The sequence below is a fragment of the Amblyomma mixtum genome, chromosome 1 (assembly GCF_055824585.1).
Source record: "Amblyomma mixtum isolate Tamu chromosome 1, ASM5582458v1, whole genome shotgun sequence".
Lineage (NCBI taxonomy): Eukaryota > Metazoa > Arthropoda > Arachnida > Ixodida > Ixodidae > Amblyomma > Amblyomma mixtum.
In genome coordinates this window covers 92,518,720-92,544,459 of record NC_143012.1, presented here as the reverse complement: position 1 = coordinate 92,544,459, position 25,740 = coordinate 92,518,720, and the positions used below count along the sequence as shown (strand labels likewise).

The 25,740-nt window shown below is 49.0% G+C and overlaps 1 protein-coding gene across 1 annotated transcript; it reads left to right on the top strand.

Moving 5' to 3' along the window:
• The first annotated feature begins 388 nt into the window (after positions 1-388).
• Positions 389-10,993, top strand: LOC149367222 (neprilysin-like). The gene is made up of 4 exons (XM_089573330.1): positions 389-611; positions 5,000-5,070; positions 7,589-9,073; positions 10,526-10,993. Exons 1-4 carry the CDS (start codon positions 476-478, stop codon positions 10,991-10,993), a joined length of 2,160 nt encoding a protein of 719 aa, XP_089429456.1. The 5' UTR covers positions 389-475.
• The last annotated feature ends 14,747 nt before the right edge of the window (positions 10,994-25,740 follow it).

The following is a 25,740-nucleotide window of genomic DNA, read 5'->3' as shown; positions in this document are numbered from 1 at the left end:
GGTTAAAATTCTGGATCTCAAAAAAAATGCAAGAGTAAAACAGGAGTCTACAAGGCTACCACACAAAACAAACTTGTGGTTGAAGAGGGAATGAAAATAACACAAGGATATGAGTTTTGAATTAATGCACGTGCATAACAACTGGTCTGCAAGCCAACAAAAATATTGAGCAGGCCGGAAAATCTAAATAAAAATTCCATATTCCCGAAGAGAACAGTGTTCCATAAGTAAATTGCTTGGCTAGTTGATTCATAATGAGCAAGTGTGGAACCAGCAGTGTGGTGCGTGTGCCTTCTCTTTCTTGTCCTGCGTCTGTTTTGCTCGTTCCACCTTTAGAACAGTGCTCGGTCGGAAGACATCTGCTCTTTCTTTCATCCTCGACAGGCCACCCACCAGTGACGTACCGTCCACGTTGTCATGCGCTAGTCCAAACAAGGAGGACCTCACCGACGTCCCGTCTCAGACCATTTCCAACATGGCCGCCTCCCCTGTGGCAGTGTCGTCGCCAGAGGCCATTGGCTGTTCGTCGTTGGCGCCGGACGAGAACGCCGCATCTTTCCAGGATCCCTCGAAGCTCAGCGCACGGTCGCCGACGGGTCAAGGCGGTCTCAGTGAGTGTTGCGCTGTTGTGTACGATGTGGCACGATATATCCTCACCATCATTATCAGCCTATATCCACTCCAGGACAAATGCCTCTCCCATATCCCTCCAATTAACCTTGTCTTCTGCCCGCTGCGGCCACCTCAGCTTCGTTGCTTCCCAATCTCATCCGCCCACATGACTCGCTTTACCCTGATGCGCTTCCCATTAATGATCAGCAGTTATCTTTGGTTCGCATTACAAGCTCTGCCCAAGCCCATGTCTTCATGTTGATTTCGACTAGGATGTCTTTAAACCGCGTTTATTCCTTCACCCACTCAGCCCCCTTCCGATCTCTTAACGTTGCACCTATCACTGTCCTTTCAATAGCTGGCCGCGCTATCCTCAATTTATCTTCAACCCTTTTCGTTAGCCTTCACGCTTCTGCCTCATTTGTTAGCACTTGAAGATAGAGGTGTTCACTTTCCTCTTGGAGGATAGTGGTAAACTGCCATTCATCATCTGAGAATAGCTGCCAAGTTCACAGCATCGTGTCTTTATTCTTCTAGTTATTTCAGTCTCGTGTTATTTCCTTTCCAGACTGTCTGACATTACTACATTACATTGTGTTTTTTCCCATTAACGATTCGCTTGTCTAGGTCCTGGATCACGGTTTGCGGTTGCTCCGCTGAGTTATTTAGGCAAGCTATGTCATCAGCAAATTAGGGATTACTAAGATATTATCGATTAACTTTTATCCCCAACTCTTCCCAATTCAGTTATCTTAATATCTCGTGTAAATACGCTATTAATATTAGTGGAGAGATCCTGTCTCCCTCTTTGGCACCTTTAATCTTAGGTACTTTATCAATTTTCGTCCGCAAAGCTTTGGTCGCTGTGCAACCACTGTACAGGGTGTTTTACTCATAACTGTCGGAAAGTTTAAAAGATAGGCTTTCTCTAGTTAGAATACCGCTGTTATCACCATAGCATTGTCAGCAGTGTAATTTTTAAGAACACAGTTAAGATGTGCTCGCGAGAAGGCTGGTCAACTAATATTGAATAGGTAACTTTGTAAGTATTACTGTTAAAAAAAAACTAAGGAGAATAGGAAATGGCGCAGCAAGTTTCTCACTGGTCGGTCGACACCTCAACCGCGCCGTTAAGAAGGAAGCTGGGAGTGAAAGAAGGAAGAGAAAAAGGTGTGTCACAGTGAAGGGCTCCGGACATCGCACAGCACACGGGAGCCTTTGCGCTTCGTCTCCAACGAAATGCGACCGCCGCGGCCTGGTTCGAACCCGGAAACTCGGGCTATGGAGCCGAGCGTCTAACCCACTGAGCCGCAGCGGCCGGTTGATGCGGGGATACTTTCCGTATAGCGCTTTACCACACAAGGAAGTGTGGTAGCAAAAAAATGGCTGAGGCTTAACTTGGTTAAGCCTGGAGAATGCGAAGCATCATCGTGTCGCGTAATTTGGAGGCGCACAACTACAGCGACGGCGCGAGGTGGGCCCCCGTTTCTCCACTGTCGTGACGTCATCGTGTCACGTGGTGTGACGTCATGTATCACGTGACACGTGGTGTGCCGTCATGTATCACGTGATCGTGACGTCATCGTGTCACGTGGTGTGCCGTCATGTATCACGTGATTTGGAACAATCACAGCGACGGCGCGAGGTGGGCCCCCGTTTCTCCACTGCCGTGACGTCATCGTGTCACGTGGTGTGACATCATCGCGTCGCGTGATTTGGAGGCGCACAACCACAGCGACGGCGCGAGGTGGGCCCCCGTATCTCCACTGTCGTGACGTCATCGTGTCACGTGGTGTGACGTCATGTATCACGTGATTTGGAGGCGCACAACCACAGCGACGGCGTGAGGTGGGACCCCGTATCTCCACTGTCGTGACGTCATCGTGTCACGTGGTGTGACGTCATGTATCACGTGATTTGGAGGCGCATAACCACGGTGAAGGGCTGAAGTGGTAGCTAAAGTAGTATGCTACGCATAAAAAGTGAGTTGTGCTCGGTAGGTTTTGCCCAGTTGCTCGATGCGCACTGTTTTCGCCTGCTCGCATCGGAGCCTGCTCATAAGGGTGTCAGAGTCCCCACGTGGTTCGACGCGAATAACCGTACATCATATGTTGCCCTTACGATTCTGCCTGTGGGGCGGTAAAGCGAAAAATCGTCTGCCGTCTCTAACGAAGTGACTGGTTGTTACAAATGCGACTAAAGTGTTCCTGTTGAGACAGCTTTATCGCGGTGCCGTTGTTCTACTATGAACAGTCTTTACCAAAAGTAACCCGGCACAGGTGGTTTGTTAATAGCCGCAAAGCGAAGCACTCATGGCAGCCCTTAAGCTCTGATTCTGTGTAAAAAAAAGGTGAGACCTTGTCCTTACTTGATGGCACCGTTCGGTCTTTAGGGCTGCTGTAAATGCTCCGTTATACGTTTGAGAAGCAAGAACCTGTTTCTCGGTTACTTTTCGCAAAGACTACATTGGCGGCGTCGTCACCGCTCGTAGTGGCCATCCCTGGTCATTCTGGCTTCTGAGCCGCGCTGCGGAAGCAATAACCTGCTGGGTATATGCTTAGCCGTGAACTTTCCCAGGGGTATAGGGAACAGTGTATCTGGAGGCTTACTCACCGCTGAGCTAGGGAGACCTTGTTTGCTTTTTGGAGAGAAAGCTCCAGTTCTCACGTACAAATTTTGAAGGTCATGTTACGGCGCAGATATGACCCTGAAGCGGTGTCAATTAATAAAAAAAACAATAACATTGTGGTGTAGGTGCGAATCCAACCCAGGCATGCGGCATGCGATGATGATGATAATGAAAGACTTATTTGTACAGGGTGGTATGACTGGACCGACTCTTAAGGGGCCGGCCCTCACAAACACTACGTGGGGTTCTAGTACCGGAACCTAGTAGCGTCGGCCGCTGCCCGGGCGCGCTTAACCAGTGTCTTTTGGGCCTGAAGCTCAGAGCACCGAGCAGTGTCTAAAGCAAAGCTTTAAAAGCATCTCAGTTTCTTACCCCCGTGGTTGCTGATTCAATGCGGCGAGCATTCTTCCATGCGTATGGGCTGCTGTGCAATGGTTCTGTACCAACTCGGGCCCTTTGTTAGGCCCTAAGTTTGTTTGGTTTATGGGGTTTAACGTCCCTAAGTGACTCAGGCTATGAGGGACACCGTGGGCTCCGGAGGGCTCCGGAAACTTCGACCACCTGGGGTTCTTTAACGAGCGCTGACATGGCACAGTGCACGGGCCTCTAGAGTTCTGCCTTCATCGAAATTCTACCGCCGCGGCCGAGATCGAACCCGCGTCTTTCTGGTCAACCACCGAGTACCATAACCACTGAGCCACCGCGGCGGCCTGTTAGGCCCTAACCGCCGGCAATTCTTTGTAGTGCAAAATATAAGAGCTCATAAAGGTGTACGCGAAGGACGCCGCTTCCATCTTCTGGCTAAGTATCCCCTGTGTATCACCTTCCAGTTCAGTATCTCCAAAACCCCATCGGTCCCGTCGAAATTCGCTTATAGTTTGAGAGTTTAAACGTGACCACGTGAGGTCATCGCTACCAGCCCTAATAAGCCGCTCCTACTGATCGAGATCAGTCACCCGACATTGTAACGTTATCGGAATCCTGCCCACCGTGGCAGATGACAATCTCAACCCCGGACTGTGCGATTGATGTAGAGAGGTCACGTGACCATGTGACGTCATCACAGCTTGCCAACATTTGCCGGTGGCTACCTGCCCATTGCTGTAGCCGCGGCGAGCGAAGCAGAGGCAGAACGCCTAAGCAACATATTTATTCGGCATGCTGGCCGTACAGATAAGCGCCGCGAAATTGCCCCTTTTCTCCCTGCCGGTTTGGCGGTCTTTGGCGCGGCCCTGCCGCCCCGGTACTCACACACGAGCGATCTGCTCGCTGACTTCTTAACAAGAGAGCAACGCTCCCCCTCTTCGCACTGCATCACACACTTCACAGCCTCACGTGACACTAAATACCAATCGCGCACAATGCGATCACATGACACTTCACCCATTGGGTTGGCGACACGGGGCAAGTAAAGTAAGGTAAATTAGAACGAATAATTCCGCTTGTAGGCAGAACATCGGCAAAAAGAGAAGGAGAAGGAAGGAAAGAGAAGAAAGGGAGGGATCTTCGATGCTATCGCATGGCACTCTTAAGGGTAGGTTAGGCGTCGACCAGGTTTTATTTTTTGTACTCTATCTTCAAGCATTGGAATCACGTGTACCGCGGAGGGTACACTGTTGTTTCTGCAGCTAAGAAAAAAAACAGCCACTTCACGAATTCGTAAGAGCAGATGATTTTAGTGTTACAAAAAATGAGTCCGTTGGGCAGCAGCACCTGTTTAACGTGTTCTCACCTTCTGCCGTCGTCTCTTTTCCCTAGGAGCGCCCAAGAGGCTGACCAGGCGGATATCTGCCGAAGAGATGGAAGCCCTCAAAGCACTCCGGGAAATGGTATGCGGCGGCTTCCTTCAGGGAAATGCTCTCTGTGCAGTGTCACATTGTTTTGAGAAGCTCAGCTTTGTCGGGGTGCAGTGCGGCAAAACACTGAGCCTCCAGTAACCCTGGCTAGCCAGCCGTGCGCAGAATTGCACTGCACAGGGGATCCAGACTAGGACCGTTCGCGTAATGACGTGCGATTTTGCGTAATCTTTGCAAAGGGTCACAGGTTTCGGAATCATGGGGCCTATAATCATACGGATGAAGGGCTATTGTTGAGTAATGGGCCACTGAGATCCGCCATTGCTAAGGGGATGACTGTCTTACTGAGTACGTTATTGGATCACGTACGTAACTCTTCGAATATTGATAGCTTGCATGAGAATGCTTAAAGGATTCAGACAAGTGATGCGGCTGATTTAAATACGAGACCAGGTTTCGTCATCGTTACAGAACTCTTGTCATTCTTTGCAAACAATACCACCTCTGCACCCTTGCCGAGCTGAAGAAAAAGAAAAAGTGACACTGGAAGCCGTAATCTCACTGAATTGAGTTGGGCGCTCTATCGAGGGAGTGTCGTCGTCTTAATGTTAGTTACTCTGATTCGTTGCCTTCTTTCCAGTATTTTTTTTCCTCGATAAGACGCGAGTATTATTCTTTATGCATTGCACTCAGACATTTGCCTCCTTATGAGGGGATGCTCTGTTTTCAAGTTGCGTGGTATTCTTTCGGTGGTTTCTGCAGTTGTGGGGATCAGGAGACATGCTGAGACCGGTTTTTCAGATGTTAGCCGCCGTGCTTGGTTTGTATGTTAAAAACGCCCTGAGGTTAACATCTAGGCTCAACGTGCTGTTCTCTACGGTGCTGGTGTGTTAGTAGGCAGACCAAAAGCTGCCAGCAATATTATTGCGAAAGCAATACTACTTTCACTTTCAAGCCTTTGCGATGCGACGGTGGTGCACATGAAATGACCTTTCGCATGACCTCTGTGTGACGACACGCCGAAGAGCTGGGCGACCATCTCGCGCCGTCCGTGTGCGACGGCGGTGCACAGGAACGGCGGCCTGACTGGACTAGATTGGATTGGATTGGATTAGATTAGATTAGATATGATTAGATTGGATTGGATTGGATTGGATTGGATTTTATAACCGATGCATCGCCACAAGTCTAACCACAAACACCACCACCAGCTACACTACCAGCTGAACCGTGGCGTAGGTACGGATATTGCTTTCGCAATTACCGGGCTTACCCAAGCTAAGCCACAGCGAATTTTTTTACAACGGCTGAAGAACCGCTGGTGCGACGGTGACACAAGAGCATCGCAGATAGCAGCTTTACTACAATACTGGGCAGTCGGATGCTTCACGGAAACAATGCATTCGGAAGATGAATGCGAATGTAACTTCGTCAGTTTCCTTAACCAACTAAAAAATTTAACTTCTAGCATGCAAAAAGTGACTGAACGTGTTGCTTGTTAACATAAAAGTCTTTTTCCTCTGGTTAAAACTGTTTAGGCTGGCCCTTCCCTGATGCTGCCTATCGATCTTGCGCGGTGGTACATGTACGAAAGGGAACTGGGAATATTGTGTGGCCTGAGATGATAGGATTTGCGACATGCGATGTAAAGGCGGGAGGGCGCCACGATTTTTGCTGTTAGCAATGTTTTGCAGTGTTACCGTTTTTTTTTTCTCGAAGGAAGCGTATGGCATTTCTGGCGCTCAGCGGAATGATGAATTCCTGACAGTGTAACTTTTTATGACGCAATCTCCACTGATTGGCAGCTTCCTGTTGACCGGCAAGCCGAGAGTACAGCTGCAAAAACCCCTCGGCTTAACTCAACAGAATCAGGGCCATCACTAACTGACACCAAGCCATGCTAACTTGCCACAGTTACGATTCGTTCAGTCAACACCTTGAGCCTGTGCTTTTTTATTAGTTCTGTGAACGTGAAATTGTAAGCTAGTCTTTGTAAACAGTAAAAAATGTACTCGGAGAGTCTAGTACTTATTCCAACGTGATATCGAAGGATGCTAAAGACAAATAATACAGGGAAAGAGCAGCGGAGCGGCTTTATCGATACACCTACCTGCCTTGATGCTGCTGTAATCAAATCATAATCACTCATATCAAAGCAAATTAACAAACGTTATCGGCTGTGCACATCAACTTGCAGTCACTACTCACTCCACTTAGATAATTCTTTTCAAAGTTCATAGCATCGTAGATAGATGTAATTTGCTCTTAGGAAGGTCTTGCGATCTTGAGATGTCTTCACTACTGGCTGGACGGAGTTCATTTACAGAATGTCATTCTTCCGCAGATGAGCCTCAGGTCGCCGTTTTCATCATCACCGCGCCGATTAGCTGGACGAAAACTTGACCCGGTGACGAAGACGGCAGCTATCGTATTTCTCCTCTTCGTCATAGCCATCTTTGTTTCGGTGGTCTTCTACATTGCAAGGACAATGCCCAGTCCCCGCGTTGTACCCACGGTGTGCACCACACGAGCTTGCTTGGATCACGCGCAGGCGCTGGGCTTAAAACGAGACCAGATGCAAGAATCTGCATGCGAAGATTTCGGCCAGTTTGTGTGCTCAGGCTGGCTGCACAAAGACACCAGGCCTAGTGTGTCCGTGCCACTTTTTCGCTTGTTGTACTGGCTGCTGGGACGAGCACAGCTTCGCGAGGACCCACGTCGGCCCCTGAGCAAAAGAGTGAACGTGATGATAGATGCCTGCCTTCGCCGGGGAGGCCCCGCTGCAGACATCGACGACTCGAAAACCCTCGTTGAATTCATGAGCGAAGAATTGTTCCCCTGGCTGCTGGACACCACCGATGCTCGGCTTGGAGACCCCGACGATTACTCTGTACCCTTGCGGGCTCTGGTAAACTTGTCCGTCCTGTGGGCCACGCCGTTGTGGTTCTATGTTGAGTTCATAGAGCCATGGCACGGCACCGCCCACCGGCGATCGGTATCCATAAGCCCATCAGGTATGCCAGTCATTGCGAAAATAATAGACAACGAGGTTAATAAGTACAAAGGCTTCTATAAAACCGTCGTCGACTTGGTCTTATCCGGCACCTTTGGAGAAAGAGCCGCCTTGCCTGCATTTGTTGAATTCGCGAAGGCTAGCAGTGACATTCAGAGCTCTATCCTCGGAAATCTGTCGCTCTTTTTCGGCGCCACACACCCAAGGCCTCATTTTCTGGTCATCCGTCAGTTACCACATCTGGTGCCAAAGCTCCGAGCTCGTGAATGGGTGGAGGCCATGCAATCCGCCTTCACCGCGAAACCGCCCCTGAATGAAGAGGACACACTCATCGCCACAAATGGCAACCTGCTGGATGCAATGCGTGTGATCTTCGCTTCTTACTCAGCCCAGGAGGTGACCTTCCATACGGCGTGGTGGTTCATCCAGCTCCTTGCCCCTATCGCCAGTAGCTCGGTGAGAGAACTCTTCATGAAACATCCGCTGTCCGAGTACTTCTATCCCATGGCTTGCGGTATAAATGCTGCGCTCGTGTACACGGTGCTTTTTTCGGGCCCCGACGACAGCGTAATGCCCGAAGTGCACAGATTGGACGTTTCGGACCTCTTGAGCACCTTGCACAAGACGGCGCTAATGGAGGTCGGCTCCTGGTCCACACTGGACACCAAAGCGGTCCGTGCTGTTGCCACGCGGCTGCAGAACACCAGCACCGTGATATGGCCCCCGGAAAAGTACATGACAAGCCGGAGCCTAGAACTCCTGTACGGACGCGACTACGAAATGGAGCAGAGCTTCTTCGGCCACTGGCGCATGAGTCGCGAGCAGCTGCAGAAGTCGCTGGGCAGTGAAGAGTACCAGGCGAGCCTGCGGTTGTTTCGCTTGCAGTCCGCCCACCTCGCTTCGTACAGCCCCGTGACGAACGTGATTTCCGTCGCCGTGGCAGCGCTCGCCGCGCCATACTATGCCGACGAAAGCACGGATGCCATGGCCTACGGGGGCTTCGGACTCCTGTACGCCATGCAGGTAAGTGGAGGCGCTCAAGGTTACAAGATTTACGCTGAGGAAACGGGGGGTCTTGACTAACGCCAGCGATTTGTTGGAGCTGTAAGCTGAAGGAATCGCGAACACAGGGGTGTCCGGTAAAGCCCATTGTTGCTCTACCGGTGCTCTAACACAAGGCCTTCGAAGCGGGGGTCCGCCGAAGCGATAGCCTTGTGGAACAGCATCCCCCTCGGTTTGAAGAGGTGCTAGGTTGGATCCCCAGCGGCGGAGAGTACCCATCGGCTCTTAATGGGCACAATATTTCCCTCGGCCAGGTGTTCAGCTCTTCTGGTGTGAATGCTGGCAAAAAGGCCTTTTTTTCGTATCGCTCACATTCGGTGTAAGAGATCGTCGCGAGGGACCAAAATCCTCCTTTTGCTTTAAAGACCATTGTGGAACTCTTTCGGCGCGCTTGTTGAAGCCCACACGGAAGGGGTTTCAAAGCGCAGGCTCCTTTCCCAAGCACCAATCCGGACTATGGCTTGTACGGCTTGTACGCATTTGACAAAACCGGTGGGTTTCGAACTGGTTGCAGGGGGAAGTCGACCCCACCGAAACCGAGGCGGTTGTCGAGCCAGGTTCTGGAGGACGACCGAGTGTCCTCCCGTGTGCTGTCTGTCCGCGTGCTTTCCACCCCATTCCTTGAGCTCGCCTTTGCAACGGCATCCGAACGCGCTCAGATATCAGCACCTGTGCAAACACCACTGCTAGGGCTGTAGTGGATGCAATGGAATTGTATCGCGCGATTGAGCTGTATCCAATGTGCATAGGTTAATGCGGTTAAGTCATTTTCTTGTTCACTGTGGCCACAAAGTATACTAGGATATTTTAAACACAGATTTCAAACAGTCAGGGTTTGAAAGAGCAGGCTTCCTTCCCAAGCACCAGGCCGGACTATGAATTGTACGGCTTGTACCCGTTTGACAAAACCAGCAGGGGAAGTCGACCCCACCGATGACGACGCGGGTGCTGAGCCTGGGTCAGGAGGATGACCCTTGTGCTGTATATATGTCCGCTTGCTTTCGACCCCATCCCTGCAGCTCGCCTTTGCACCGGCATCCGAACGGGCTCAGAAGTCAGCATCTCTGCATGCAAGACCACTGCTAGGGCTGTAGTGGATGCACTGGAAGTGAATCGCGCAAATGAGCTGTATCCAATGTTCTTAGGTTAATGCGGTTAAGTCTTTTCTTGTTCAGTCTCGCCAAAACGTAGGATTGTCAGTTATAAGGCAATGAAAGGAACAGTACATTTTTTCTGATGGTGGTCCGCGAAGAAGGAATAGCCAGTACAAGAATGGTGCAACCTTTTATTTTCTACGATATGTATGTATCTCTCAGTGCGACAGCGGTAAGCTTGATGCTACGATAGTGTTTGTGACAACCTCCCCTACCCGGACATTTTATTTCATTTGTCCCGCCTCATCGGCTCTCGCAGCTTGCGCGCACCATCAACGCGCTCACGGTTCTGCTCAGCGAAGACATGACCCAGACACCGTGGAATCCGGCTTCGTCCGCCGTCAACCCTAGCGAAGGGAGCACCCACAACATCGGCTCACCCGGGCGAGCCCTGTGGGAGCTGGGAAGGTGCTCGGCCGACGTCACTTCCGGTGGCAACGTTACGTCGCTCTTCCCTCTCCTTCCGGCGCTGAAGATCGCGCACGCGGCCTACCTCCGCTTCCGCAGCGAAGATCGGGACCTGCGGCTTCGAGGCCTGGAGGAGTACAGCGCGGAGCAGATCTTCTTCCTCACGGCCTGCCACGTGACCTGCTGGGAGAGAAGCGACCGCCGCCGCATGTCGCCCGAATGCACCGAAGCCATGCGCAACTTCGAGCCGTTCGCCAAGGCCTTCAGCTGCCCCGCGGGGTCACGCATGAACCCGGAGCACAAATGCGCCTTCTTGTGAGGGCGCGGCCTTTGATGTCACGTGGGATGCATACCAGACATTTTTTCAGTACCGTTGATGCGACCCGCATCTTGTGTTTAATATTCTTGCCCAAATTTTCTCAGCGTTGTATTATTTTTAGACTTTCGCGAAGCGCGCTTTGTTTGAGTCCTTTTCTCTTCCATGAACTGAGTAGTAACCGGCCGTGTAGACCTTATCTTGAGGACCAGGCTATTCGCTCGAAGGCGCTTGCCGATTTTTGACGCGTGTGTAACGCTGGCCACGGGAGAATTTCCTTCCGGCGCAGACGTTACAGGTATGCAGATAGTATTGATTGCTAATTTTCTTTGGTATAGATCAATGATACCTGTTGAGCGGCAGCCTTTTTCTTGCCGCGAGTGTTTCCGCTAATATTTGGTAATGAAAACAAGCACTAGTCTAGTATGTGAGATAGTTCAGAAAAACGTACTTCGAAGCTTCGTGAAGCACCTTTTAACGCGTGCTCTAAAGCTGACCCAGGTTTTTTCATCCATGCGTACAATGTGGTTGATTTCATCGGCTGTGAAGACAGAATGCAGGATGTCTTTTAGGGATATTTTCCTATCAAACATGATTCCTTTTAATCGTGCTGGCGGCGCAGAGAATCATGGATGTGGTTCATCTGTTTTTGTTTTTTTTTGCCACGTATATCTGCTCGCTCATTTTCTTGGAGAGTCTTGGAAGGACAAACGAGGTATTAACTACCCGTGAATAGGACTGCTCACATAAAAATGAGATCCAAAATGAGTCCAGGTTCTAACGTCATGTTCAGAGTTTCCTTGTCCAAGCGCAGTCCGTAAGTGTTCCTTTGACAAAGCGGTTTGGTTTTTACTCCGCCCATTTAGGAGTATGCGCATTCACGCAGGCAGTGTCCGGGTATGCAGAGTACGCTGGACACACGCTGTCCAGTAACTATGCTTGAAATGCGAGAAAGTGCCATATTGTTAAATTCGCATCCTACGAATTTTGAGGCTTGTGGGATGTCGGCGTGTCTTGCGTGCTTCGACACGACTGACAGCGCTGGCGTCATGTCCTATGAGCTGGCATAAGTGTTATGGTCCGGCACACAACGACAACAACATATTGTATCTCTGGACAAGAGAGTATAAGCGGACAAGAAAACTGCACCGCTATGGTCATCCGCAGGTGTTATTGCACGGAGTGATATCGCTGTTGAATTTGTGCGTATGCGATGAACGCCTGCTTGTTGGTCGCACCGGACATTCTGCTTTCAGAACTGTGCTCGCTAAGGTCTCTGCAACTTTCCCGCTTTTATTGTTATTGTAGAGCAGAACGAGTTTTATTGCCATAAGACATAAATCGTTTGCATGTTTAAGAATTACAAAAAGTGTAAGCTTCGTCTGAATGGAAATTAGCCTCCCTACTTGTTTCCAGTGGAGTGGAATTCTCTCGAGCAAAGCGACCGTTTCATCCGTGTGCGCGGTTGTCACGTGAGCGTAGCCTTCCACTCTAAATTTTCGATACGTGCAGCTGTTTTCTTGTCTCTACCAGCTAGATGTGTACCGGGCGTATTCAGAGGGGAACAGAATAAATATGCCGTAATAAAAGAATATCTTGAAACGCATGCTGGCAGAAATGGACAAGCGCACCCTTTGGCGAAAATATCAGTCTACTTTCTCACATAGGGGTGCTTCTGAAGCAGTACTGGCCCATGCTATGGGCGGTGTTTTTAGTGCGCTACCATGACTGGCCGTGCTCAGAAATTTCACCGATCAATGTGTGGTCCTTCCGCGTGACTCAAATTACTACAGAAAAAAAAGTTCCGCGGGTCTAATTCGAAGCAGGAATTTCTCGGGGGAAGCGAGTGCTCAATCACACACACGACCAGTGCAGTGCTACTTGAAGGATAGATGTGAATATAGTCTGCGCGGCAAGGCTGCAGGAGTGGCGGCGGAACTTTTCATGACGTCATCCTATGTGGCGGGAGCGAGCATGAGGTGGATGACGTATACAAACTCTGCCTCCGTGGTCAACTGGAAAGCGAAAGTGCGATGGCCCAAGAGGTTCGGAGGTACAACCCGGGAAGAAGCCAGCTGGCGCGGAGCTGACGAAGCCAGAAAAGAAAACGGGTGAGCAAGGAAAGAGCTCTGCAGGGGGAGGAAAAGATGCAGACGGGTAAGAAAAGGTGTACCGAAGAAGGAACGGGTAAAAAAAAATGATCAGAAAAAAATAAATTGGCAGTAGCTTAGCTCAGCTATCCTAGGATGTACGTAGCGAGAGGTACGGTATATCCCTGTGACATGAGTGAAAACAGCGCGAAAGATGCCCGAAGGCGAAACGATGAAGGGACAGGAAAGAGCGCTGAATACATTCTAAATTTTAGAATACATTGGAACTACATTGCTAAATTTTTATTGCCGACTACGCGTGTTTCGATCATTGAGTATTACTGTTTCATCGTTTTATTGTTAAGGTCTCTGCACTTTTTTAGCCCCACGCTGTCACACTCAGTCAGTTGTTATTCCTTCCACAAATTCATTTCGTCAGTTTTTATCGGTTTTATCCTTGTTACCTACTATTATTACCTACTATGGCTCTTACAATAACTGTTTATAGTCATCAAGTGTACCTTTTTTTCCATTTTATTATTATCCCTTTTGAGATTCAGCTGACTTTTAGCTTTATCACCCTGTTATGTTTTTATCGCTTTTGTGACTCTACACCATGTGATGTTGACTGCATGTGATTACCGTTGCCACTGCCTTCCTATATATTGTACGACTTTCGCTCAATAAAATTCAGTTGTCAGTGATCAGCGCTCTTTCCTGTCCCTTCTTCGTTTCGCCTTCGGGCTTCTTTCGCGCTGTTTTCACTCAGGTCACAGTGAACCGACTAGCCCAGCAAAAAGTTCTGCTTGGTATATCCCTGGTTGCGTCTAGTTGTTTACGTTTTCGCCATGGCTACGTGTTAGGCATTAAAGACGAGACATGTGGCAAAGGCGGCACGCGTTATTCAAATTTATCGATTCCCAGAAAGACGGCCCGGCGGTCTGTAAATTAAACACGCGGCCGTCTCGGGAGGAGAGAGGCGTCGGCGCGCGGCGCCGGTAGCTGTGACGTCACTCGGCGGCTCATCTCAGTCGGATGCGAGTGGCAGGTGTGCGGCTGAGACCTCACTCGGCTCCTCGCGCATGCGCACAAGTGGCGCTGAAGGCCCGCAGCAAAACGGCGAGACTGCGAGTAATGTAGCTCTCGCTACAATAAATTTAAGTGAGGATCACGCCCGGATCAAGACCACTGAGAAGATAAAGTGCAAAGGCAATCCAGGGCCAAAGGAAAGGAAGACCTAAAACTTTAAAAGAAAGGAGAGGAAAAGTAAAACGAAAGAAAAGGAGTACTAAAGAATTCTTGGTAAAAAAAAAGAAAACAAAGGAAAGAAAAGAAAACAGGCAGCGTTCCGATGAAGGCGCAACGCCTTTAGAGAGCACTAGGCAACAGCGTGCGCGTAACGGCGGCACTTGATTGCCGCAATTCGTCCGTGTACCTTCGACCCGCTATATAAACTCAGGTTTGTGAACCATCGTGTCAGACCACACAGCCCCACCATTCGTATAAAATTTGCGGACCAGCTCTTTGGCGCAGAAAGTTCCGAGTGGTATCAATCAATTCAGCGTGTTGCGGGATACAAAATTAATAGTTCCGTCAGAGCCTAGTGCACGAGGGGGATTCGCTCTGGCGACCCTTGCCACCCCAAACCATACCATCGTGGATCTTGAAACGGCCGCTGCGGCCGAACCCTTTGACGCAGGTGGTGGTGGTGGTGGTGAAAAACTTCTATACTCAGAGAGTTTGAGGGTCAGAAAACCCTGCTGCATGGTCGGTATCCTTAGTCCGGGACACCACCCGACGAGGCCCCGCCTCGCGCCCGCTTTAGTAGAGCCCTTTTGGACTCCAGTGTGGGGCATTTGAGGAGGGCAGTCTCCCATGCCTCTCGGGTGGGGGTGGAGGAAGGTGAGGATTTTGAGTACATGCCCACACCATGTGAAAGATATCGCGGATCTCTCCACAGTACGGGCAGCGCCCATCTGTGTTCGGGTCGAAGTGTTTGGTGATGGCAGGACAGAGAAGAGTTCCTGTCTGCAGGCCTCGCCGAGTTCGCTCCTCCGCCTTACTCAGTCCCTTGGCAGGTGCGGGGTAGAGACGGTGGCTGTTGCAATAATGAATTAGGATTTCGTGGAACCGCAGAAGCGGTTTATGAGCTTCTGAGCCAGGAGAGCTAGGATGAGGAGCCCGGTGTGTGAGCGCTCGGGCGGCCGCATCAGCGGCCTCATTGCCTCGTAGACCCTGGTGGCCAGGAGCCCAGATCACTTTTGTGCGAGTTGGACGTTCCGGATGGTGTCAAACGATTTTTCTACTTGTACTGTGTACGTTCCCATTAAAATTCGGTTCGCGATATAAAATGCGGATATAACAAAATTCGTACCGGATACAGAGAAGGATACGTACCACGTGATCATAGTTTAGAATCCATTCAAAATAGGAGGCGCTGCGCACAGGCTACCCTGTTGGGCGTATGTAAGGGCCGCACTCTTCATTTAACGATCGATCATACGCAACATCAGCGTCTGGTTAATTTTTAATCCGGCTTTCCTGAAGCCGTTGACAACCAGAGGTTGTGGCTTGGCGTGCCACGAATCAACGACCCTCAAGATGCCCTACGCATCCGTTATTTTTCGTGTACGTGTGGGCCCCTTCTGGCACGCAGGCCTTCCAGTTCTTTTAAACATAGTTCTTGAAGGCCCGGTTCACCGAGATATCTAAAGGTTGAAAGTGTTCGTCATGCCACCTGGGATTAGGGCAATTGCACTATCTGTCTATTGCTTTACTTTCACATCCTCCACGATGGGCGCATGCATGGAATCTATTATCGGAAGGCACTTTGGGTTAAAAAGTGACTCTTTCCGTTTTCACAGGACCTCATCAATCCATTCGAGCATGATTTCTTTATTGAGCCACCCTTTTTCGTTGTAAAGCACACGACAGTTACTAAGAAAATCTTCGTTGGAATTGTGTTGCTTTTGAAGATAACTAGCGGCGGTAAGTTGCCGCCGGTCATGCTGCACGTGAGAACAAAATGAAACAGCTTCGCTCATTACTAGTTTTCGTAATGCTAACTGTTCTGGTTTCTGTGCTGTGAACAGTACGACTTGGTGGCTCATCAAACGACATTGCCCATTCAACCCTGTTGCACACGTGTTGAAAAAGGCTGTGCGTTAGTCCCAATGCAACAAGTGCCGCTCGCAGACGATTAACATAGAACGAATTCTAATAGGCAGCATTTGTAAACTTATCTTACCTGATTTTCTGAGATCCCATTATTCTCCGGAGACTTCAGCTTATAATCTTGGAAATCCCTTTTGTTCTCGCGCCAGTCGTCCTCCGGCTCACTTATTACTACCGTAGTGCGCTGTCGTAGACTCAGATGGTTCCTTTTCATAAACCTGGCGCACAGCGCAAGACTTCCCTTGAATTCCCTGTTGGCTTCTTCAACCGCCATAGTACGAGCAATGAAGTCTGATTTTCACCTCCATAACCGGATTCCCCCAATTTCGTCTGTTGCGGTAATCACGCTACAACCTTTTCTTCAAGATGTGGCCATGCTGGTGTCTTCCACCTTCGAGCTTTCTTCTGTGCAGGAATTTCCTTTAGATCTTCCGATGGAACAGCCCAGATCCGCATACTTTTTTCGTCCATGTCAAATTATTTTGCCGCTGTTCTGTAGGACTTCACTGCTTGCGCACGCTCACCTACACTCAGCTTGAATGCTGCGGAGAAGGCTTTTCAGCTATTCGAAGCCATCACAACCGTTCTGACTGTGCCAGCCCAGGTGTTACAGCTACGTTTATGTGCCCACGTATTTATTATTTATTTATATTCATGAACTTCTGCGCAGGCGCTCGCAGATACAAGCACTCGAAAGCAGCCACTCTTCGCTACCGCGACAGCATTTGCTTGCATATCGAAGCTGATTGCATATCGGAGCTGATTTCGCAATGTTATTTAGCATGGTAACATGTCGAAGTGCTCACTCGGGACACGTTTGTTTTTTTGTTTTCATAGCCAGCTGTAGGCTTCTCCGGCTCTGCAAATGATATGAAAAATAAAATCATGTATAGCCCGCACGCACAGGTAGTCCGCATGACGCAAGCTTTTAAGCATGTATGGAGTCCGCGGACTACAGTGCGGAAATTACGGCATTGAAGAATATCTGAGTTATCGTTGATTCGCTCATTTGAGTGCTTTCCTAAGTAGCTTAAAGAACAAACTGCAGAGCATATGATTTAGAAACTGGACAGGCACACAAAGCTAAGGCAGATAAGGGTCTAAAAATATAATACAAAGAAATCAAATGTAATGTTCAGTAGTCTGTGAGAAAAAACGTTTACTATAAGCAGCGAAGCACTGTCAATGGTAATGGAATAGGTCTAGTAAGGATAGGTAATCACCGCCGATCCAGAAGAAACAGCGAAATATCTAGCAGAACAAAAACCGCGGGGAGTAGACTTACTAGGTGCTCTCAGGTCACCAGTAGCAGTTTACCTGCACCCTAAAGAAAAAAAATCATACAACAGATGTATATTTATGGTGCTCACATATGGGGCAGAAGCTTAATTGGAGGCTAACGAAAAGGGCTGAAATAAGTTGAGGACAGCCCAGAGAGCTCTGGAAAATAAAATTACCTACGTAACACTGTAGGAGGCAGGAAGCGAGGAGAATGTATCAGAGATCCAACGCCTGATAATGATATCCTAGTGGAAATCAAGATAAAGGAGTAAAGAAAAATAAATAAAGAAAAGAAAAAGGAAAGAAAAAGATAAAGACGACGTGAGGGCAAGATAACCCATACTTCCTCATGATAAAGGAAAGGTTTCCAAGAGAAGGAAAGCATAGCAGAGGGCGGTAGAAAGTCCGGTTTGCTTGCGAATGAGATTCGTAAGTTTGCGTGGATAACCAGGAGGCCGCAGCTAGGGCAAGACAGGTTTAATTGCTGCGATGCGGGAGTGGCATCTGTACCACTGTGAACTGGCCGATGATGGTCATCTGAATATCAGTTCCCCCACACCCACACACACACTTCGTCTTTGTCCGCCGGCACACGCACACTTCGTCTTCATCGTCGGCGCGCTCCCATGAGCACGCGCCAATATTTTAGCCTCAGCCAACCAAAAACCTCGTGTTCGGCGTTCTTTGGCTTTCGATGTCCTTGGGCCAAAAATTCTAAAATAGGCTTGACAAAAGCCTTGGGCTCAACCAACTGCCGCTTCCCCAAACCGCTTGGCGCGGAATCACTGGGTCGCTTCGGAACAATGCGTCTCACTCACTCGACTGCAACAAGACGTCTGGCGAAGGAGCGGCGATGCAGCTGCCACCGCCGACGCGCGAGCGCTCGTTTTAACGCTATATACTGTGTGACGTCACGGTTGTTATGCACATCAGCGCCTCCATCGGCGCGCCGGTTGTTGCTAATGTGGGGAGGAGGTTGCGCCGCTGCGCGGAGGAGAGGCCACAGTGGGCACGATTCCAGCGCACGGACTGACACCACGAGCATGAGCCATTAAAAGCTTTAGCCTTAAAAACCAAGCATCATCATCATCATCTGGAATGATTGGCGCGATATGAGAGAGGCTTGTGTATAAAGCCTTCCATTAAGTGTTATTATTTGTTGTGTTTTCTTTCTTAGTTTTTCCTACATGTGTGGATGATATATGTACAGAGCGGAAATGTTTTTCGCCGTTTGGTACTGCTTCAAAGTTGGTGAAAACCCAGAGCGCCTTCGCTTTTTTTCTCACCACATCCGTCATTTCTGTACGCTAGGACGAGAATAACGGTTATTATCATTATTTCATCCAGCAGTGAACGTAGTTAGGCTTATGATGGTTAGAACAACGATTTTTGTGGAATACAGTTGGTATACTAGGTACTAGCTGAAATCATGAATAAAAATATGCATGGGCAGGGCACGTACTGTGATTAGAAAGTAAATGATACTCCGTCACGATAATGGGGTAGACTTCAAGAGAGGCAACCATTGCAAGGGATGACAAGGTCAGCTGCGCGTGTATGTGATTAGGAAATTAGCGCGTATATAAGGTGGTCGCAGGTGGCGCAGGCCGCGATTAATTGGAAAGATATGAAAAAGGTTTTGTCCTGGAGTGAACTAGCTAGGCTGCTGATGGTGATTATTAAAATTGTAATGCACTAGACTGGCGTCAGACAACGCGGCACCAGCCAGAAGACGACGAAGACGAGTGGAAGCAGTGCCAAGGCCTCAGAGGATCACACAGCTTCCGGCTCAGCATTTCAGTAAGGAAGTTTTGGGACTGAACCCCAGCATCACATTTGGTGGAGGTTGATCCTGATCCCTGTCCTCACCCTGGAACTCCGAAGCCGCACGTTACCTTAACCGCAACGATACAATAAATAAGACGGTGCGAGCCAGACATCGCCGCCTGTCCCTCCATTCATTCTGTGCTCTCTGGCGCGCAACGGCAGCGTGACCTGGCGATCTTCGTCGTACTGATGACCACGGCGATGACGACTGGATAGCCTCCTACGAGCGCGTCAGCATTTACAACAGACGGTACGATTCCCTCAAGTTGAGCAACGCTCTCTTTTAAAGATTTCGCGCTAGTGACGCCCCCCCCCCCCCTCCCAACCCCTCCCAAGATGTCTTGTCATGGCACAACACTACGAGCCACCCACACACGCGGCCCGTTCCAAGAAGAGTTGGGAGGCGCCCATTACTCCCACCCGAGGGAGAGTAGTGTGACAGTGGTGTGGGAGGGCGGGCTCACGGAGGGGACGATTGATTCGTCAAGGTCTGAAAACAGACTCTCAGAGATGCCGGTGAAGCGAGCTGCTCGTTTCGACGCTCTCCGTGCAGTGTTCATTTGGTGTAGTTGTAAATAAATCCTCGTTCGTTGTTTTTAAAAGTATTTGATCTCCCAAATGTCATTGAAAAATGAACATTTACGTCGTGGGCATTGCCAATCATTAGTTTCGCAACCCCGAAGCTGGCATCCCGATGTCGTCCGCCTTTAAAGCCAGCTTTGCGGACGTCTTCGGCCACCCCGCAGCGTGGGAGCTTTACGCCGAATAACGTCTCCGTGCCCGCGGCGCTCAACAGAGCGGCGAATCTTACGCAAGCTATATCGAGGACATTCTTGACTTGTGCAAGCGTGTAAACCCGTCCATGCCAGACACGGACAAGGTCAATTACATCCTGAAGGTAATCGTCAATGATGTTTTTCAAATTCTCATGGCAAAGAATCCCACCTCCATTGCCGATGTCATTCGGCTTTGCCAAAGCTTGTCCTCTTTCAAGGATCCCTCTGACCGTCTCGCTGGTTGGGCTTTATGTTTCCAGGAGTACGACATCCACTTCGTTTATCGCCCTGGACGCAAGCATCTTGAAGCGGATGCCCTCTCCCTTTCACCGCTCCCGTGTGAATCCTGTTCGTACGTTGTCTGTGCCTATGATTTATGTTTGCTTGACATCGCTGATATGCCTGCCGAGGAGTGCAAGGATCCCTGAATTGCCTCTATCCAAGCCTTCTTGTCTACTCCCTCATGGCGTCCTCCATCTCGGGCGCTTCGCCGTCAAACTCACCACTTTGCCGTCCGCGATAGACTTCTTAACCGCCGCAACTACCTCCACGACGGGCGAAAATGGCTGCTGGTCATTCCTCGACACTTTCATGCTTACATCTGTGCCTAATTTCACTCTGACCCTCACTGCGCCCACGCCGGCGTGTTGAAGACGTATGCTCGCCTGCGCCAACGTCACTATAGGGACCGGGCGGCCGTTATGTGGCACCACCGTCGCATCAGCGGAGCAGCGCCGCCCGTGGCAAAACACTCGTCAGAGGAGTGAGGAGGGAGCGGCGTTGCCGGTTGCGCTCGGTGACAATGGCTCTCCCCGTCGTTCGGCGGTTCGGCTTACAAAGCTTAAATAATCGCGCGCAGTTTTGTCGATCAGGCAATCTCCAAAACGGGAAGAGCTTTTTCAAGGTAAGCTATGGGTACGACATGCGCGAGTGATAAGGTGTGGCCACGCACATATTCAGTAAGGGCGTATACCACTGACAAAGCTGAAAGCGCCAAGCTGGGATGTGGACCTGGAAGTAAGGACAACTTCATTCCTTCGGGTAACCGTTGTAATGCCCAAAACGAATTTTACATGCCGTATTACTGCCTGCATGCAGTTGAACGCATCAAGGAACATAACTGCAGCAAAGTGCTCCTGAAAAGCTGGCGTGGACGGCTGATTCAAACATGCTGAGGAGTTCGCATTCGCCGTTGATAAAGAAACGGCGTCGTGCACGAGCGCCATTCGAATTTAGCGGGGCGCCTTCTAAGAATCATCATCATCATCAGCCTGACTGCACCCACTGCAGGGCAAAGGCCTCTCCCATGTCTCTCCAATTAACCTTGTCCTTTGCCAGTTGCGGCCACTGTATCTCCGCAAACGAGGATACAGTCTAAGAATCTAAGCATATTTACCCCAAAGGAAAAAGGATGGGCTCTTGGGATGATGGTACATAACCTCATTACTTACGGCAGAATCGAGGTGAGTTTCACGGTAATACGAGGGCGTTCACAGCAGCCACCGGAATGCGTTTCTATAATGAACACTGCTGTAGTCGGATACAACTTAAGTCTGCAGTGAAGCTCCGCCCACATTCAGCCTCCGCGCAGAGAATTCCTCCACGACGAAAAAGTAGTCCGCTGGTTAAACGCTTCTTGTTACGTTAACAAGAAGCTTGTGACAAGAAAAAAATTATAATGGTAAATAAAAGGGGATACTGCGCACAAAAAGACACGGACAAGGGTATAAGAGAACAAGCGCAGACTCGCGACTAACTTTATTTGAAAAACGACACCCCTTTTATAGTTTCAAACTGTCACGTCACACACATGCCGAAACCAAAAACCGGTCTTCATTCTGATACAGCTTGATAGAAGGGTCACTTAAGCAATCTTTACCCTTCTGTTTGATGCAAAACACCTCCGCCAACTCACGCGCCACCTGGTCACGGCTCTTCCTCAAAACTTTGGTATCTGTCAGCAAAGGGAGGCATGGCTTATTGCGCGTTGCATCAGGGCACGCGCCACAATGCAGGGGTAAATTCGACCCTGTTCCTGATTTCATCGAAAGCTGGTGTTCCCTTAAGCGATCATTCAGACATCGGCCTCTCTGACCGATGTATACCGTGCCACAGGTGAGGGGAATTGGTATACGACACCCGTCTGGCAGCTGACAAAACGAGTGGCATGACGCTTCTCGCAGTCCGCCTTCCCCTTCCCTCCGGACATGACCTGAGGGCACAATGGATTGACCGACTAGCCCAACAACGTACCCTCTTAAAAAAATTATAAGCTCTAGAATTTTGATACGTGCATTGTTTGATGTAGTCAAACATTAAAAAGCTGACTTAGTTTACAGTTCCGATTTGCCAGCTGAGTAATACAAGACACCGCGGACCACGGCCCAGTGTTAGCAACTGCTGTTTTTTTAAGTTGTATCCTACTATAGACAGTAAACAATTGTTTAATGTTAAAATGCAGCGCTTTATGGCTGAATTGGAGGAGAGAAGCGGGGTGCCAAACTTCTCTTGCTGTTCCTTGAACAAAAATTCCAAGGGTGCACTCAAGTCTGCTTAGGTCTTGCAATGCGAAAGAATTTCTCTTACTGCTGCCGATTACGTTCCCGAGTGTTCGTTATTTCATGTCTTGCCAATTCTAAGCCGTGTTTTCCCTCTCACTTCGGTTCTACCGAATCCGAAGACGTGGGTCCCGTTGCTAGAGCGTCTAGTAAGCACACCAAAGTAACTATTTAGTTAATTACGTAATTAATTAACTAACTCATTTGTTAAATACGCAGTTCGATTAAATTGCCATGAATGTAATTCAGTGATTCGGCTAATTAATTCGGTAAATAATTTACTCACCCACTCAATTCACCACCTCGGTCACTTACTGAAACTTCTTGGTGGGAACAGCCGAAATAATAAAACGCAGACACAGAAAGGAACACATAGAACGTAGACGAAGCTGACTGTCAACTAAAAATTTTATTGGAAAACCCGCGCTTTTTGTTTCCTTGTCAAAAAGATCTTGCTTTTATCTCCCGTGGGGTTCGTTCAAGAAGGAAATTTCTTTTATTGATAGAGAGATTGATGGTGTACTAACGCACCACTGTCCTGTTTCCCGTATCGCCAATGCCTCAAGGATCTCACGTGTCACTTGGTCTGCATACCTTTTCATGACTTGAACTTCATGCAACTTGGGCTCACACTTGCGCACTTTTTTGCCTTTTTTGTTTTCTTTACAATCTCTGCAATGCAGGGCTAGATTGCTGCTTGGGGCACCTGATAGCGATGATGCATGTTCCCTTATCCTATGATTAAGGCACCTTCCCGTCTGCCCTATATATTATTGCACACAAGCCAGAGGGATATTATAAACCACACCTTTAACACACTCGCTGAATCTTGTTCGGTGTACGACCTGGCATTGCTGCTTCTTTTGCCTGTTGACTCGAGCACACATGCTCATTGCCTTGTTCGGTGCAGAGCAAACAACCCGTACCCCGTGCCTCTTGCCGATCTTCATGAGGTTGTGGGTCACTCCATGAACATAAGGAACCACTGCTAATTTCTCCCTTCCATTGCCTTCTTCCGGTCCACCTTTCCTTCCTTGCACTCCTTTTACTTTCCGCAGCAAGCTTTCAGCTACGCTGCTGAGCATCGGAACGGGGTAGTCCGCATTTTTTAGCCTATCAATCTGCCGCCGAAAACTTGTCTCCATCTGATGCTCACACGATTTCTTCAGAGCTGACAAGAGAGCTGCACTCGATATTGCCCTTTTCACGGTCTTTGAATGGCTTGATGAAAAAGGGAGAAACTGTTTCTTCGCCCTAGGCTCGTACCTCCAGCATAAGTGTCCGGGTTGGAATTCAAGGCGTAAGTCCAGGAATTGCAGCGAATCCTTGGCTGGAAGCTCGTGGCTGAATTTCAACTCTGGGCAGGTTTTGCGTAAGGTCTCCAGTACGCTATCCTTGAGTCGCTCAAAGTCTGTTGAATCCTCTGTTCTGCACAAAACCAAGAAATCATCCACATAACGAAAAACCCGTGTGACGCGATTTTCTTTCACAGATTCTTGTATTCTCTTGTCGCATGCGGCCAGGAAACAGGTCACAGAGTAGTGGTGCTACCTTAGAGCCGATGCTGACGCCTCTTTTTTGGACGAACAAGGAATCCTCATGAGCGACTATCGTAGAGCCAAGATAGGCGCGCAGCAGCTCTAGGAACCCCTCCACCGACACTCCGGCCGAGTTTTGAAATGAAACGACTCCCTGCTCTTCAATGGTTTCTCTAAGTATGGTCATCAGTTTCTTGTGCGGAATTGAATAATACATCTCTTCGATGTCAAATCGAGAACCCGTACATTTCGGTCGTTTTGAACTCTTTTATCTCAGACGTTACTTCTTCCGACTTCCAGATTCTAAAAGGATCTTCTATCCTTAACAGGGAAAGTTGCTTGAACAGGTGATCTGACACCAACCTCTGCCACGTGTCTGCTTCTGAAACGATGGCGCGGAAGGGGGTACTGATTTTGTGTGTTTTTGCGTTGAAAAACATCGACAAGGTGCAAATCTTGGTAGACTCTACCTTGGTATACAAACGGCTCATATTATTCTGTTCAAGAAGCACCTTGACTCTTCTTTTAGCTTCCTTCAGTTCTTTCTTGTCGACCTTGCGGAAATTTTTGTTGATAGCTTCTAATGCTCTTGTGTTGTAGCTGCCGGAATCGAGCACTACAAAGCCGCCCTTTTTATCTGAAAGACATAACTTTAAGTTATTCTCCTTAAGCTCCTTTACAGTCTTTTCAAAACTATGCTTACAATGTCCGCGTTCCTTTGAACGGGCCAAGACGTCAACACCTTCAGCCACAACCCGGCTAACGTCCTCTTCATTCGCTCTTGTTGCGACACGTCTGATAATGGCGAGCTTCTCTGCGGCGTGAAGTTTTGGGGGTAAGGCAAATTTTGGACCAAGTTCCAGTACTTCTTTTGAAGGACGTGAAAGCTGCACAGCTCCTATTGTAACTACTGGGTTTTTGCTTGTCGTAGCAAGCTTCTTCCGGCCTTGCATACATATTTTCAAACTCGGTAGAAACCAAACATTCCACATGTGCTCCGTGCTAAACCTAGCGTTGGCCAAATGAAAACGATGAGATTTTTCGTCACAACACCTCACCTTGAGGAAGCCGGTGAATAAGCGGATCTGTCGCCACAACTCAGCTCTGATGATCTTCATACCTCTCCTTGCGTGTCCTTCGGAGGGCGAAAATTGTCCAAATAGTGGCTTCAAGTCTTCACAAAGTAAGTTCTTCTTGATGCAACGTGAATAGAAGCGGGCACGACAGGTGAAGAAAGCGATGTGATGGCACAATTATTGCGAATTGTTGCACAATTGTTGCGGTGCGTTAGTACACCATCAATCTCTCTATCAAGAAAAGAAATTTCCTTCTTGAACGAACCCCACGGGAGATAAAAGCAAGATCTTTTTGACAAGGAAACAAAAAGCGCGGGTTTTCCAATAAAATTTTTAGTTGACAGTCAGCTTCGTCTACGTTCTATGTGTTCCTTTCTGTGTCTGCGTTTTATTATTTCGGCTGTTCCCACCAAGAAGTATGAACCAACTA

What these genes read in the sequence shown, in the direction of transcription:
- LOC149367222 (XM_089573330.1), top strand. Translation starts at nt 476, where the DNA reads ATGGCCGCCTCCCCTGTGGCAGTGTCGTCGCCAGAGGCCATTGGCTGT. An exon ending in GACGGGTCAAGGCGGTCTCA is followed by an intron (nt 612 to 4,999) that starts GTGAGTGTTGCG and finishes TCTTTTCCCTAG; the next exon opens with GAGCGCCCAAGAGGCTGACC. An exon ending in GACTCCTGTACGCCATGCAG is followed by an intron (nt 9,074 to 10,525) that starts GTAAGTGGAGGC and finishes CGGCTCTCGCAG; the next exon opens with CTTGCGCGCACCATCAACGC.